At 35.7% G+C, this 13,828-nt stretch overlaps 1 protein-coding gene across 1 annotated transcript in view; it reads left to right on the forward strand.

The window, feature by feature from the left end:
• The window catches only part of VAV3 (vav guanine nucleotide exchange factor 3), a 150,918-nt gene that overhangs the window by 76,948 nt on the left and 60,142 nt on the right, over positions 1 to 13,828 (forward strand). The window contains exons 16-17 of the mRNA XM_058843133.1: positions 10,472 to 10,573; positions 11,647 to 11,747. Of these exons, the coding sequence (XP_058699116.1) occupies positions 10,472 to 10,573; positions 11,647 to 11,747 (203 nt within the window). The remainder of the gene's footprint in view (positions 1 to 10,471; positions 10,574 to 11,646; positions 11,748 to 13,828) is intronic.

Genomic DNA, 13,828 nt, shown 5'->3' on the forward strand with positions numbered 1-13,828 from the left:
AACCAGTGGAGAAACAGGTTGATTATAGTGATTAGGGTATGCATTAATTGTATGAGTTAATGAATCTGATTTTTCTTTTAAATACCTAAATAAAATATTTCAGACATGAAATCTGTACAGCCCTCAAAAAATAGTGATTTTAGTTTTAATTACACTGTACTTTGGTTGGGTCACTAGAGAGTTTGTGCAGCATCTCAGGTAGAAACTAACATGGTTTTGAAAAATTGCTGCTTTAGTTCGACATAAATTCACACCTTCCAACGCAAGGGACACAGAACGTATCATCTGATAGTGAGGAAATAATCTTGAGATTCATTGATTATCAAACCAGGTAGGTGTGTGCACAGCAATTTAGACAGGGGAAACTACATAAATTACATCCAGAGCTCATTGGTTTTTTAAATTTTAAAGAAAAGTGATGCAAGACACAAGGTAGTTGAAAAGTGTCCTCTTACCTATTATCATTTGTATTTCCAAATTCCCTTTGCACTCTGTGACTAATGACATTGGTCAGATTCCACTCAAATAGATCTGTTCCCTCAGATAGTGCATTAATAATGCATGCGCATTAAGCTTTCTTCTGAGAGAATATTTGAGCTCTGACATATTGAACACTGACATATTAAATTAAAGCTTTCTTATCAGAGCACCTTAAAAGCCTTAAGATGTCTGCTGCATTTTTCAAATAACCTGCAGAGGTGTTTGACTTGTCCCAGCCTCACACAGGTTACCAAAGCAATAAACAAAAGTGTCTGTCTGGGGTTTTTCATCAGTATAAATATTGCAATACTGCAAAAATGAATGCCAAGTTCATGTCTGTTAAAGAAGAATGGTTGCCTATTCTTTGCTGTGATTCTGGTTGGTTTTGATCATATGTTTTTCAGGGTTATAAGCAATCATTCACAACATATTTATAGTTCTAAAATTTCTTTAGATTATTCCAGACACAGCAAGAACTGTGTGAAGATGCTAGATATGATTAAAAGTGTAGTGTAAGAACAGTGTAAAATGTGAAAGCAAACCACAATTTATGAAGACAATGGCTAAACACATGAAGATGATAAATATAATTTGGTATTATGTCTTTTAGTTCACAAAACCAAGAAATATCCAAATCCTTTAGTTTTTAATACTTACCTTAGAATATCTGAGGAGTATTACTATGAAAATTAGTGCTTCTTAAAATTCAATGAAATAAGTTTTTAGTGACACTACATCATAAAAATAAAGTACCACCATCTTAATATTGTTTTTTTTTGTGCAAGGAGTTTTTTCAGTGTTGAAACATGGAATGCTGCATTACATGTTTGTCTTGATACTCTGGTTATATGAATAGAGATCGTAACTTCTCCCTGCAAACCAAAGCTACCTTTTTTCATAGTACATATAGGTAGTTCTTCAATAATTTACAAGTTAATGGCTGTATAAATCTTGTATTTTCAGAGTTTTTGACTCGAAAACACAGACTTGTCTTCACTTAAGTGTAAATATGATAAAATATTTAAAGCTTATCTATACAAGGAACTTGGTAAATTTGGATTTGTAGGACTTAGAACTTTCACAAATAAGATTCAGCCAATGAATATAAAAGTATATAAAGTATAGATGCTTTTGATTTGCAAATACTGATGTGTGACAGAGCTTTATTCCTATCAGGTAGTGTTCAAAAATGTTATACAAGGATAGATTAGCTCAAAGCAGTTCACCTCCCATGGTTTTTGGGGAAGTAGACTGATAAAGAAAAAGGAAAGCCATTATCTTGTTTGAAACAATTGTTGAAACAATAAGTATGTTTCCAAAAAGTTAACAAGATAATTTCCTTGATCTCAAAAATGCCACTCATCATATGATCAAATAAGGATATTTCCTAGAAAATTCTTAGAAGTTGCATGTTTTTGATCAAAAGCACAATTTGCAATTTACTTGTGATATGGTTAATTTAGTTTTATAACACATCATCTTGATGAAGACTCTTTGATGTAACAAATCAAAATGTCTGAGTATTAGCATATGGAGAATTGATTGATTGATTACTTCAGTAAATAGCATTTTCAAAGATGATTCTGAAATATAGCAGCTGAGCTGGAACAGAAAAAAATGAATTGTAAGGAAGCAGCTTTGCTCCTGAGAAGAGAAGTTAAAAAAGAAGCTGCAAATCACCCTTTGTGAAATGGCATTGCTCACCTCCAGTGAGCGTATCCCCTAAGAATGTTTTTTTTTTTTCCTTAAATAACAAAATCCTTGTAAAGATTCAAAAAGGAATGCTTATTTGTATTTTACTTATTTGCAAATTACTTATTTGTGGCTTTCTCTCTGCCCTCTTACTTTGTTATTGCACAAATACCTTTCTATTAGATGTTGTGTGACCAGTTGAAATGGTGATAGTTGCACAGAGCTGAAATGCTTTGAGTGTAAAGTAAGCATAGTGCACGTGTAAGGCTGGCTCTGTTTGTAGGGACTGGGATCCTCAGGGTGTCTGCTGCATGTCACAGCAGGGAGTGAGGGCAAACATGTCCTGGGACCAACTTTGCGTGAAACTCTTCATATGATGTTTGGCTGAGAGGTTTTAGCCCTGTTTGACAGTAACATACTGTTGTGGGGTTGTCATTAATTAATTAATTAATTACTGTCTAGGTAGCATTTGAATATGTGGCAATAGCTATATTTTAGTGCTAGTAAAGTTTTCCAAAATATTCTGAGATGCTTAGCACCAGTTGTCATGGCTAAATTTTAAGGTGCTTAAAATTTCAAAAGGAGGTCACTTTGGCACAAACTAGGAATTTTAACTCAGGATGTTTTCATAAATAATTTCTATTAGCAGCTAATATCTTAGAAATACTTACATTAGATCTGGGTTTACTGCTGCATTTTCTGCAGTGATACCAATTATTTACACAATAAATAAACCTGGAATAAAATTTTTCAGTATCCAGAGGTATTAACTTGTGCTTTTTTCTTTACAAGCTACACTGCATGAGTACAGCATCAGATTTCATATCACATACACTTGAAAATGATCTTCAGCAGTTCGTGCTCAGGGTATCCATAATTCTGAACAGTTCTGTATGGAGCATTTTAAATTATTATAAGCATAACATGGAGTGCAGAATAACATCAGCTCTGAAATGCAAAGGTCTAACTTGAGGTTGAGAGTTGAGGAGAGTTCAAGGTATGGAGTTTTATCTGAGCTCCCTGTAGTATTTCTCCTTTTAATACTTAAAACAATTGTAATTCATTGCAGACTCTCTCTGATACTTTATGCATCTCCTTATTTGTTATGCCTCTGGGCTCACAGGTGGGCATACATGCATTAACTGTTCTCTGAAGCCAAGTTTTAATCAAATATAATTTTCAAATATAATTCACTTACAAAATGATGGACATTTTTCAAGCACGTACAGACAACTGGACTCTGCATAATTTCTTGTGACAGAATTGCATTTCTTGAAGAGACTGAGGTGGGAAAGTGATCTTCAAGACCTAACCTAAATAGTATTTCTGTGAAAAGAAGTCAAGCCCAAAAATAAGAAGCATCATTAGAACTTCCTAGCATGTTTTTTTCCCTTTTGGGAGAACTGTCAACCCCAAAAGGTGGGCAGCTGTCTCACTGTACTGTTATGTAGAGCCCATGACTGCTCAACAGTCTGTTCCCAACACAAGAAATTGCTGCTGTTTCATGTTACTCAAAAAACTATTGTGGGACTGCTGCTGGGGGAAGAGAAGGTTCCTCTTCTCTCCAAGATGCCAGTGCCACCGAGCTATGGGAGACTGGAGGAACATCTCTGAGCCCAAATGAGACCTGAGAGGTTTCCCATCAGTCCTGTAAGAATGACTTGATTCAGTTGATGTTTACAAGGCCTTTTGCTTGCTCTGTATTTAACAGCAGTGATCTACCCAAGGGAATCTGGCTCAGCACCTGCTCTTGTTGATACCGTCTTGTTTTGCTGCCAATTCACTTTTGAAAGGAACTTTCGTGATCTGTTTGCAAAGGGTTACTTTTCCATTTCTCTTTGTGTGAAATCATCTTTCTTTTCCTAAATATGCTGTGATTGAGCATGGATGTGCTTCTAGTTTGCATATATCTGAGGAATATCAGACTTCATTTCAGAGGTTTCTTTTCCTTCTGTAATGCATTTTTTCTTCCAGTTTAAGAAAAAAAAAAGTTTGAAAACACTTGAAGTTTGCGAAAGAGAAGTTGAATTTTTTATTAAGTACTCCAGAGCAGCAATTTTTTAACATTAATTGAATTGTTTGTAGTGTGTTTAAGCAGCACCTTTTCAATGGCCGAGACCCAGGGAGGGGGGGAATCTGTAAAGGTCTTAATTGCTGAAGTCAAGCTGATATTGAAAAGCTGCTAGGGAAGCAGTTAAAAGAAATGGGCCTCAAAATAACAGTGAGAAAGAGAGAACTGGTCACTAGTGGAGGACAGCACTGGACCTTGGAGGTTGTTTAAAGTTTCTAATTGGTAGCATTAAATGCAACAGTAAATAGATTTACAATAAAAGAAAGGAGAATTTTCCCTTGTGCTGTGTTCTGAAGTCTCCTTCCTGAACTCCTTGCTGGAGGTGAAGCCATAAAATGGTAGATTATAGATGCTGAATAGCTTCTTGTTGCTTCTTGTTGCTTGTTTTGTGCTGAGATTGACATTCTTAACCAGGAGCCAAAGACTCCACATTCCATTTGCTTCTACTCTTTGCATTTTCATAATGCCACTTTTTCTCTTTTGTACACTCTTTTTCAGTAAAGGCCATGTAGTTTGCATTTTATTAATTTCCTATTTAATATTTAAACTTGCTGTAAGGATTTAATTAATCTAACAAACACAATACTTCATTTTATCCCTTGATTATATTTCTGTTAGATTTGGCAGCCAGTAAGCTTTCAGTAGTATGTCCATGCAAGACAATCTTCAGACAATAGTTCTTGGTCTCCAAAGCTAATACTGAAGTGTCTGAAGTACTAAACATTCAAGCAAATATATACTCAGTATAGAAAACTTTATAAAATAAGTCTATAAGACTTTAAGAAATTTTTATAGATTTAGAAATATGTCCTTTCTGGAAATGTAGACTTAATTGGATTAATGGGATTTTAATATATTTATTTTCCACATGGAAAAACAGGATGAAGGGGCTATGTAGTAAACTCTCAGCCTTTTATTTCTTTTCTTGGGAAACATTTGTAGTAATTATGGATTTTGTAGAAAAAAGATTGAGTTTTGTGGCTGAATGTTTTGTAGTTTTCCTGGTACATTTTATTTTGTAAGCCCTACCTGTGTAGAGGAAGTTTAACTGACAATAAAAGAAAGTACATTTGTGCCCATCACCCTGAAGATGATGTAATTTATTTGTTTATTCCAGCCTGTTATGGAAGGTTATCTGTATAGTTTTCCTTGTAGGAAACAAACATGAATGTAAGAATGCTGATAAAACACTAAATTGTTGCTATGAGAGAGCCAAATGCCTGTGGTATTCTACTGCTCTTCAGACACATTCTGATTTAAATGTCTTCTCATCAGAATATGGTTTTGATTAAGTAAGGAAATTACAGTAACAAATCTTATCTAAGTTGCTTGATACTAATGATCAAGTGCACTTCATTGCACTTACACCTTGGCAACTCTTTAGATCAAAGATAATCAAACATCAGAATTGTAAAATGGGGCATAGAACTTACACAGTTGGCTATGTCGAGACTGCCAAGGTTAATAGTTGTTTTTTTACTGAAGTGTTAGGCTTTTTATTGTGATATGTTTGTGTTTTGAGATTTAAGCATGAGTTTTAAGTCTGTGACGTGTTATCCCAGCCACTAGCGTGAGAAAATTGTAGTTTAAGCTATTTCTTTTCTTTTCCTATGATCAATTATTTTTGGTATTTTGAGGTAGGATAGTCAACTGAATTTATTCCTTATTCTTTAAGTATAGGAGTAAGCACCTAGACATCTTGTCTGGCAAGAAATTTTGGGCTATCTGTATCATTACTCTGTGGTCAGCTATGCCAGTAACCTAGACAAAGATGATTACTGGAATGGATTTTGTCTGCAGAGGCTTGTGGGGGACGCCTGATAACATGACACTTCTTACACCATTTGTAAAGGTGTTGCATTATGTGGGTGTGATGTGATTGGCCTATGATCAATCTTCTCTTCTGAAAGAACAAGTCAGTAGAAAGAAGTGCCAATGCAAATGTGGAGGGAATATTTTTAGAAGGGAATATTTCATATGCACAAGGAGTGCTCCAAAGGCTGATGATATGAAGGGCAATTGCATAAGATACCTGGGTAGCTCTTTTCTACATTGAACTTTCAAACCTTTAAAGACAAAGGGACTGCCCAGAGATGGAGGATTGACTGAAGAAGATGGTCATTTTGCCCCTGGAACGGTGGCTCCCAGGGCTTGTGCAGAGACAAGAACTGCATGTCCAAGTGACAGAGACTCGTGAGATACTCACTTGCAGGTGTCTGGGTTGGTGGTGTAGCAGTGAATTGGTCCCAGTGGGACTAATATTCTGTAAGTAAATTGGAAGGAGAAAGCTTTGCTCAGAAGGCTCAGGGGCAGCCCAAGGACATTGCAGGAGTAGTGACTGGAGTAAATCTGGCTATGGGGTTCCAGCACTATGCAGGAGGGGCCACTTGTGGTTGTCCCTTATGAAACCTCTGGTGCTGAATTGAGGAGAGAATTGGAAAAATTGTCCTAACAACAGATTCACATTGACATTTTGTCTCTGCTAGAGTGGGGAAGTTAAAACTACCTGGGGAAAAAGTAGAAGAGACAAAGGGAAACTACTTTTCCCTCCCCACATTGCTGTTGGTTGTAAAAATAAGAGAGTTTTACTATAAAATGAGGAAAGTGTTCTGTGTCACTATTTACTTCAGATTAAGTATTTCTGGTGTATGAGTGACTGCCTGCTCTGGCCACTCATCAAGCTTGTTTGACAGCAGAAATAGAAAATACATTTCTTTTCCTGCCTGGGGCACCCCATAATAGCAGTGGTTGTGGTAGCAGGGACTGAGGAGTTGGCAGGAGGGTTTTGCTGTCCCACTGTGATGGTGAAGGAACCCAGGGTAAAACCCAAAATAAATATTGCTAATTTCTTCAATACATTTGAATTTTGCTAACAATCGTGTCTGGGTTGTTGTTTTTTTTTTTTTTTCTCCAACAAGAAATCCTTCTTCTAAAGAGGAAAATAGTATTAGGATCAATACTGATAGTGACATAAATACTTGGAATTTTTTCTGTCTTGCGATATGCCTATAGGTTGGGAAGTAAAAGAGAAAAGAAGATTTGAGAAGGATGAAATGTTCCCTTTACTGTGTTGTGAGAGCTGTGCTCTCTCTTCTGAGGGTATCAGTGTAAGTCTTCCTTGCTGTAACCAAAAGAGCTTCTCTATGGTTGGGCATGGCTATAAAAAGTTGTATACTATGCTATTACTTTTTCATATTATCAGCTTTATTTTCTGCATCTGAAAACTCAAAACATAGGATGTGATATTCAGTTTGAAAGGTTTTGTGGAAAAAAATTCCTGTGGTCCTTGTGGTATTTGGACTTAGTCACAGATGAATTGTGCTTAATCTCTAGTTGGAAACTTTAATGTATTAATCAAATTGGGTTATTTTTGTGTTGTATTTGATTTTGGAAAAGAAATATATTGAAAACTAAAATATCAAACCCCTAGATTCATTAAGTTTCTGACTTTACATTTAAAGGCTTGCTGTTTCATACATGCTGCTATAGTGCATCATCCCAGGCTTGTCTGATGTGATGTGTGATGGGACTACAGAACTGGATTTGCCACAATGCAGCATTACTGATCTGGTAGCAGAATGTGCAAGAGTTTTCCTGCCCACAGTAGCACTGTGCTAAATGTTCTACAGAGCTTTCCTTATTCCTACATTTGCAGTAGACAGCACACACTGATTTTATTTTTCTCCGTTTTGTTGTATCGATAATTATCTTTTCATACTGTGTTTCACTTTACAGCACTCTGTCTCCAGAGTAAGCATACAATTTCTTACTTTGCACTGTTCTTTTCAAATATTACTTTCAATATAAAGAAGAATGAATACAGTGTATCATCTTTGTTCTGTTAATCAGAGGTATATTTTGAGTAGTTCATGCACTTCAATCTTTGTGGAAGATAGCCTGAGAGAAGAATGAAAGTGAATTCATACATATAGAACAAAGTTGTGTAGTCACATCCGTGTGTTAAACTACTGCCTGTATGAGGTTGTAATTTTTTTTTCTTTTGATCCACTTATGCTTATTATTTTTGAAGATTGATTCTGTTCTAATTATATTAATAGAATTTCTTATTTGGTTTGTTCTTGAAAAATGGTCAGGTTGTTAGTTTTAATTTGATATGCTTTCAATCTCATGAGTCTTGCACTTTTGGCTTATACGTTGAATGTAGTTCTGCAGGATGTTCTGGTCTGAACCAAATGGTCAATGAAAATGAGCTTTTGTTGTGAGTGAAGTACTGCAATTTGTTCTAGGGATTTTTCAGGATTGGAGTTTTGCCTAAGAAGTTTTGGCAGCCCTCTAGCAGACATGTTATGAAATACAGGCTGTATCTAGTTAAGAGCCAAAAAATAATTATTTTTTCTCCCGGTTTAAAAAGTTCTTTACAAGATCAGTTTTATCCAGCTACTGTACCTTCCTGCTGTGGATGCACACCTGTGTAGTATGCACACCTTTTTCAGTGAGCAGGAGTTGTGGAATTGACATCTTGCATGTTAGAGCAGAAAGAGAGACACAAGTGAGGTAGTTAAAACAGTACTGATTATAAGATTATTCTCTGGGTTCTTGCATTCCTTTTGCTTTTTGAGTACAGTTTCATTTTCAGCATGTTCATTTTCAGCAGGTGGATTTGAAGATTGACCTTTCTGACACTGGGTACTTAAACAGATTCTTTGGAAGTTTTTTTGTAAGCCTTTTAATTCCATCCAAGAAAGAGTGATGCTTGCGTGGTTATCTTTGTATTACAGTTTGTGGTTGGTCTAAGTTTTAGTCTGGAAGTTATTTATGATACATAAGAACAAAACATATAAGTATCTCCAAGTTTAATGGAAGAATATGTAATTTTCTATGTCGGAAAAAGCTTCTGGTTTTTCTTTTGAGTACTGTATATTTTTGCATTCCTGCCTTCATGATTTTTTTTCCTATTTTAATTCCTATGCATCATGCCTTGCTATGTTTTTGATAGAAAAATACCAGAAATTTATGGAGTCCTAAACATTCTAATATAAATAATAGTAAAGCATTAATTAACCCTTACTATATATATATATATATATATATATATATATATATATATATATATATATAGACAGTGTTAAGCTGGTTTGGAGATCTTACTGAGTTAAAAAAGAAAGAAAGAAATTAATTGAAAATGCCTGTTCTCCCATTCAGTCTTGGAAATGGGACAGATGACAGAAAAAATTGAATAGATTACTTAATAAAATTTAAATCTGAAAATAGTCACTTGTAACTGTTGAACAGGAAATTATTTACACAGACGCAGCTCAAAGTGTGATGAAAGAAGAAGAAGGTTTATTCTGTCCTTTCAGTATTTATAGATTTTTCGACAACGACCAGGGATTGGATAGTCAGGTTACCACCTTCCCAATCACACTGGCTGTGAGAGACATCCATCAAAAGGCATATCTTTAATAGAATATATAAACATTTATGTTTATAGTTACTTTCCTGGGAAAGTGGCTAGAAATTATGAAAACAATATAAAAAGGCCTGATTCTCAGGGCGACAGTCACTGGTACAACAAATGAGTGTGTCACATTTAAATTACTCTCCTGCTTTTAAAACTGATCAGCAGGGAAGGTAAAGAAAACACAAGTATAGTAATGGACAAGTGCTTTGTACGTAAATCTTATCTTTGGAAATAAGTTTGCTAGTAGTGTGTTGGTATTTCGGCAGTATGAATAGTGATCTTTTACTTTGTTAAATTTACTGTGTGCATCTACAGATGTGGGCACTGTGCAACACATTTAAACAAGGCTAACCAAACCCTGGTGAATATTTTTTAATGGTTTTGAAAGTACTCAGGTTATCTAGTATATTGCTGCATAGTTATGATCTAACTGTCCTAAATCTGCTGCAAATGTTTTCAAATATGGTGTTTTTCAGGTTGTGAGCTGCTTTTCCTTGTGCTTTCACATAATAAAATATTGTTGAGAATTATCCTAGTTACTCAAACAAGAATAAAACCCAGATGTTTTGTTTTCTATTTATTTTGACAGCTAAGGTAGTTATAGGGTATATTTAAGAAGTCTGTGTTACACCGTAACTCAGATTTCATTTCAAGGTGTTTGGTAAAGTCCATACTTCTGGTTCTTGTCAGTGAAAAACATTAAAGTCTAAATAAAATGAGTCGTGTGTGGATTCAGATTTCCTGCTGTGAGCGTTGCTTTATGTTCTAGATTTCGTTTAATGTGTAATTTCAAATTTTGTTTTTAGGTCAAACATCCGGCCAGACTATGCAGATACAAGCTTTCATGAGTTCAAAATGCATACCTTCAGTCGGGTGACATCTTGCAAAGTCTGTCAGATGCTTCTGAGGTATTGTAAATGTTTTTTTGGGTGGTGGTCTTCCCCTCCCTGCCCCTGCAAGGTCAGACTGGATAAGGCTTTCAGAATCCCAGTCTAGTGAAAGGTGTCCTCGTCCATGGCAGAGAGTTTGGATAATCTTTAAGGTCCATTCCAACCCAAAGCCTTCTATGATTCTATGTTGCATATTGTTGATATTCTTAAAAATGAAGCCACAGCATTTTAGCAAGGGCATTTGAGTGTGGGTAGTGCCTGTGTTACGCACAGGCTTTTCCTGACTAGTCAGACTCATCTGGATTTTCAGAGATTTTATTTTTTTTTCTTTTTTTCCCCCTCAATGCAATAAGATCTAAGTAACTCTGAACAATGGTGCAGACCTTCTAAACTTACAAGTCAGGAGGGCTAATTCCTGACTTTGGAGCAGTATAGTTGAGTTACTGGGTCTGCACCAACTGCTGTTGCTGAGCAGCTGTTGTGCATTCAGGACACAGCCCCCAGGATGCTGCCTGGTTCTTCATGGGCCACCAGCTGGGTATTCCCAAGTGGCACCTTGTGGAACACAGACATTTGGAGGAATTAGCAGCTCTGAATATTACTTGAAGTGTCCATAATATATGTATTTTAAAAAATGAACAAATTTAAAGTCAAGAAGATTTGCCATATAGCCTAAAAACTACTTAATGCTTAAATATACATTAAAACTTGCAACTCTCTTGAACTGTATCCTTTTCTTCATGGTGCCTAGGCAAATTCCCATTGAGATGAAGTGTAGATCTGTAGTAGGAGAGATGTATAATGATACAATTTCAAGTGTACTGTTCCAAAGTAGCTCTGGATTACATTGAAATGGAGGTTATTATTCTACTAGGAGTCTGAAATAACTCTGGTTGTGATTTTTAAATGGCTAGTAGTGACAGAAAGCAGATGAGCTACTTGTTTGTCAGTTGTCACTTTTTTCAAGCCTTTAAGGACTATCATTATGCAGAACAACAAATTACTTCTAATACCTTCTGCCATGTCTTTTATGTCCTTTATGTGTGGAATTTGTCACCTTTAATGTATCACTACCTAATTTTATTTTACAGGGGAACATTTTATCAAGGCTATTTATGTTCTAAGTGTGGAGCTGGAGCACACAAAGAATGTTTAGGAAGACTAGACAATTGTGGCAGGGCTAATTTAGGTGGTAAGTCATTTTTATCGTTAGAATACCATTTTTAATTAGGACATAAAACTTGCTAGATATAATTAAGGTTTAATTTACCTCTAATTTGTGTTTATTGTAACATGCATACTTGTGAAACTACCATTTATAAGCACAATTAGAATTGCATTTAGGATCCATAGGGATTTTTATTGTTACTAAATTGAAATGTTCCAAAGCAGGAGAGAACTGTTACAGGTCAAACCAAATTTCTTTGTCAATGTCACATAAAACAGGAATTGCTCCTGTTTCAGTTGTGGACGGTTCATATGTAACACCTACAGTACAGCACATCATCTATCATCCTTGTGCTTCTCCCTTTATGTCTGTGTCAATTTTCATATTTTCCTCTCAATTCCTAAAGCTGTTTGTGTTGCCTCAGCTTCCTCTTTCATCTCTTCAGTTTCCATGGTTTCTGTCCACTCACAATATCCACAAAAAGGTGATTGATGGCTCTCTACTTCCCACACTTAAGAACTATTTTTTTTCTTCTTTTAATCAATTTCTCTGTGAAGTTCTTCCCTGGCCATTGTCACTTTGCACTTCTCCTGTTGTTCTGCTCTTTGGAACCCTAAGGAATCTTTTGATTTCAACTACCATTTGGCCTCCCACAAATAACTCCAAAAATTTGGCATCTTCTCGTTCTGCTCAGTATTATACCTGTAAATCTCTTTCTGACATCTTCTGGATCTCCCACTGCTAATGCTCAGTGTTAGCCCCCATCACTGGCCCACGTTCCCTTCCCTGAACCTACTCTGTGGTGGCAGTGAGTTTGTTACACTATTGCTACAGTCACATAATCCTAGTGCCATTTTTGACTCTTCTCTTTGTCCAGCTTCTCAAATATTCTTGTTACTAGAGATTATTTTGAATTGCTGTTTTGTTTAAAAAAGAAAAGCCATTGGGACCACATGATGATTTTTGGAAAGTAGAGTTCTGTATGTTGGGGAAGTTTCTAGTTATGTATCTTTCTCACTTAATCTTTGCATTCGTTTCCAGAATTATTTCATAACAATTTGTGAAGTTTCTCATGTATCACATAATTCACATAAGCTACTGCAACCTCTTCCCTTGCGTTATTATCTTTTTGACATTAGTCTCTACAATCTTTGTACAGTGCTGTTCCAGAGGTACTCTCTCTCCCACTTTTGAATTACATGATGACTTCATCCACTGCTCTTTACTAAGCTGCTGTTTCCAAATTTTGACCTTAGCTTGTTGTTCCTTTCAACATTGTATAAGCTTATTTCTTTGTTTTTGTGTGCGTGACTTCTGATTTCTACTTGGCTTTTGGCTCTCTGTGCTAATTACCTGTCCCAGTCTTCCAAGAAATCAACAGAATGGCAGGCACTGACTTTTGCTCTATTCAGTAAACTTTTTTTTCCTCAGCTGCTTTTCTGTATTGGAGATCTTCCATGCTATCCTCCAAGTGAACTCTTTACAAATAATCTTCTGTAGATCTGAAAATCATACAAGCAATCACAGTATTTGTGACTGAAACCCTTTTTGGAACACAGGCTTTTGACAGAACCTCCTGCAGATATTCTAAGGAAAATAAATATTTAAAATTATCTTAAAAATGGTATTTTTAAAGCAATTACTTGAAATTAATAGAATGGAAAAACAAACACATATTGTTCTTTACAAAAGAACTGTCTTCTGTGGTATAAACCACCCCTACTTCTACTTTTTTTCTTTGTCTTGCTCCTTTTCTTTTAATCACTTCTGTAGTTTCTATTTTAATTGGATAGCTGGCACCCCAGGAGGCAGGAGCTTGTCTTTCTGTTCCTCTGTAAATATCTGTGGACACATATGGTGCAACATGCATCAGTAAGAATGACCATAAATGGCTAGATAACAGAAGGTCTGATTTCTTTTAGTTTTCTTGCATACTTAAGCAATGCTGTAGACTTGCTAGAGAGAGCAAAATAACAGCAACAACAAATCACATGCCTCCTTCTTTGTAAGTGGAATAAATTGTAATTTTAAAATTTCAATGAACCACAATGGTATTTTGGATTTTACTTTAAATCATCTTCCTGATGTTTGTAGAATTATACTGT

Source organism: Poecile atricapillus, chromosome 7, assembly GCF_030490865.1.
Source record: "Poecile atricapillus isolate bPoeAtr1 chromosome 7, bPoeAtr1.hap1, whole genome shotgun sequence".
In the NCBI taxonomy this organism is placed as follows: Eukaryota; Metazoa; Chordata; class Aves; order Passeriformes; family Paridae; genus Poecile; species Poecile atricapillus.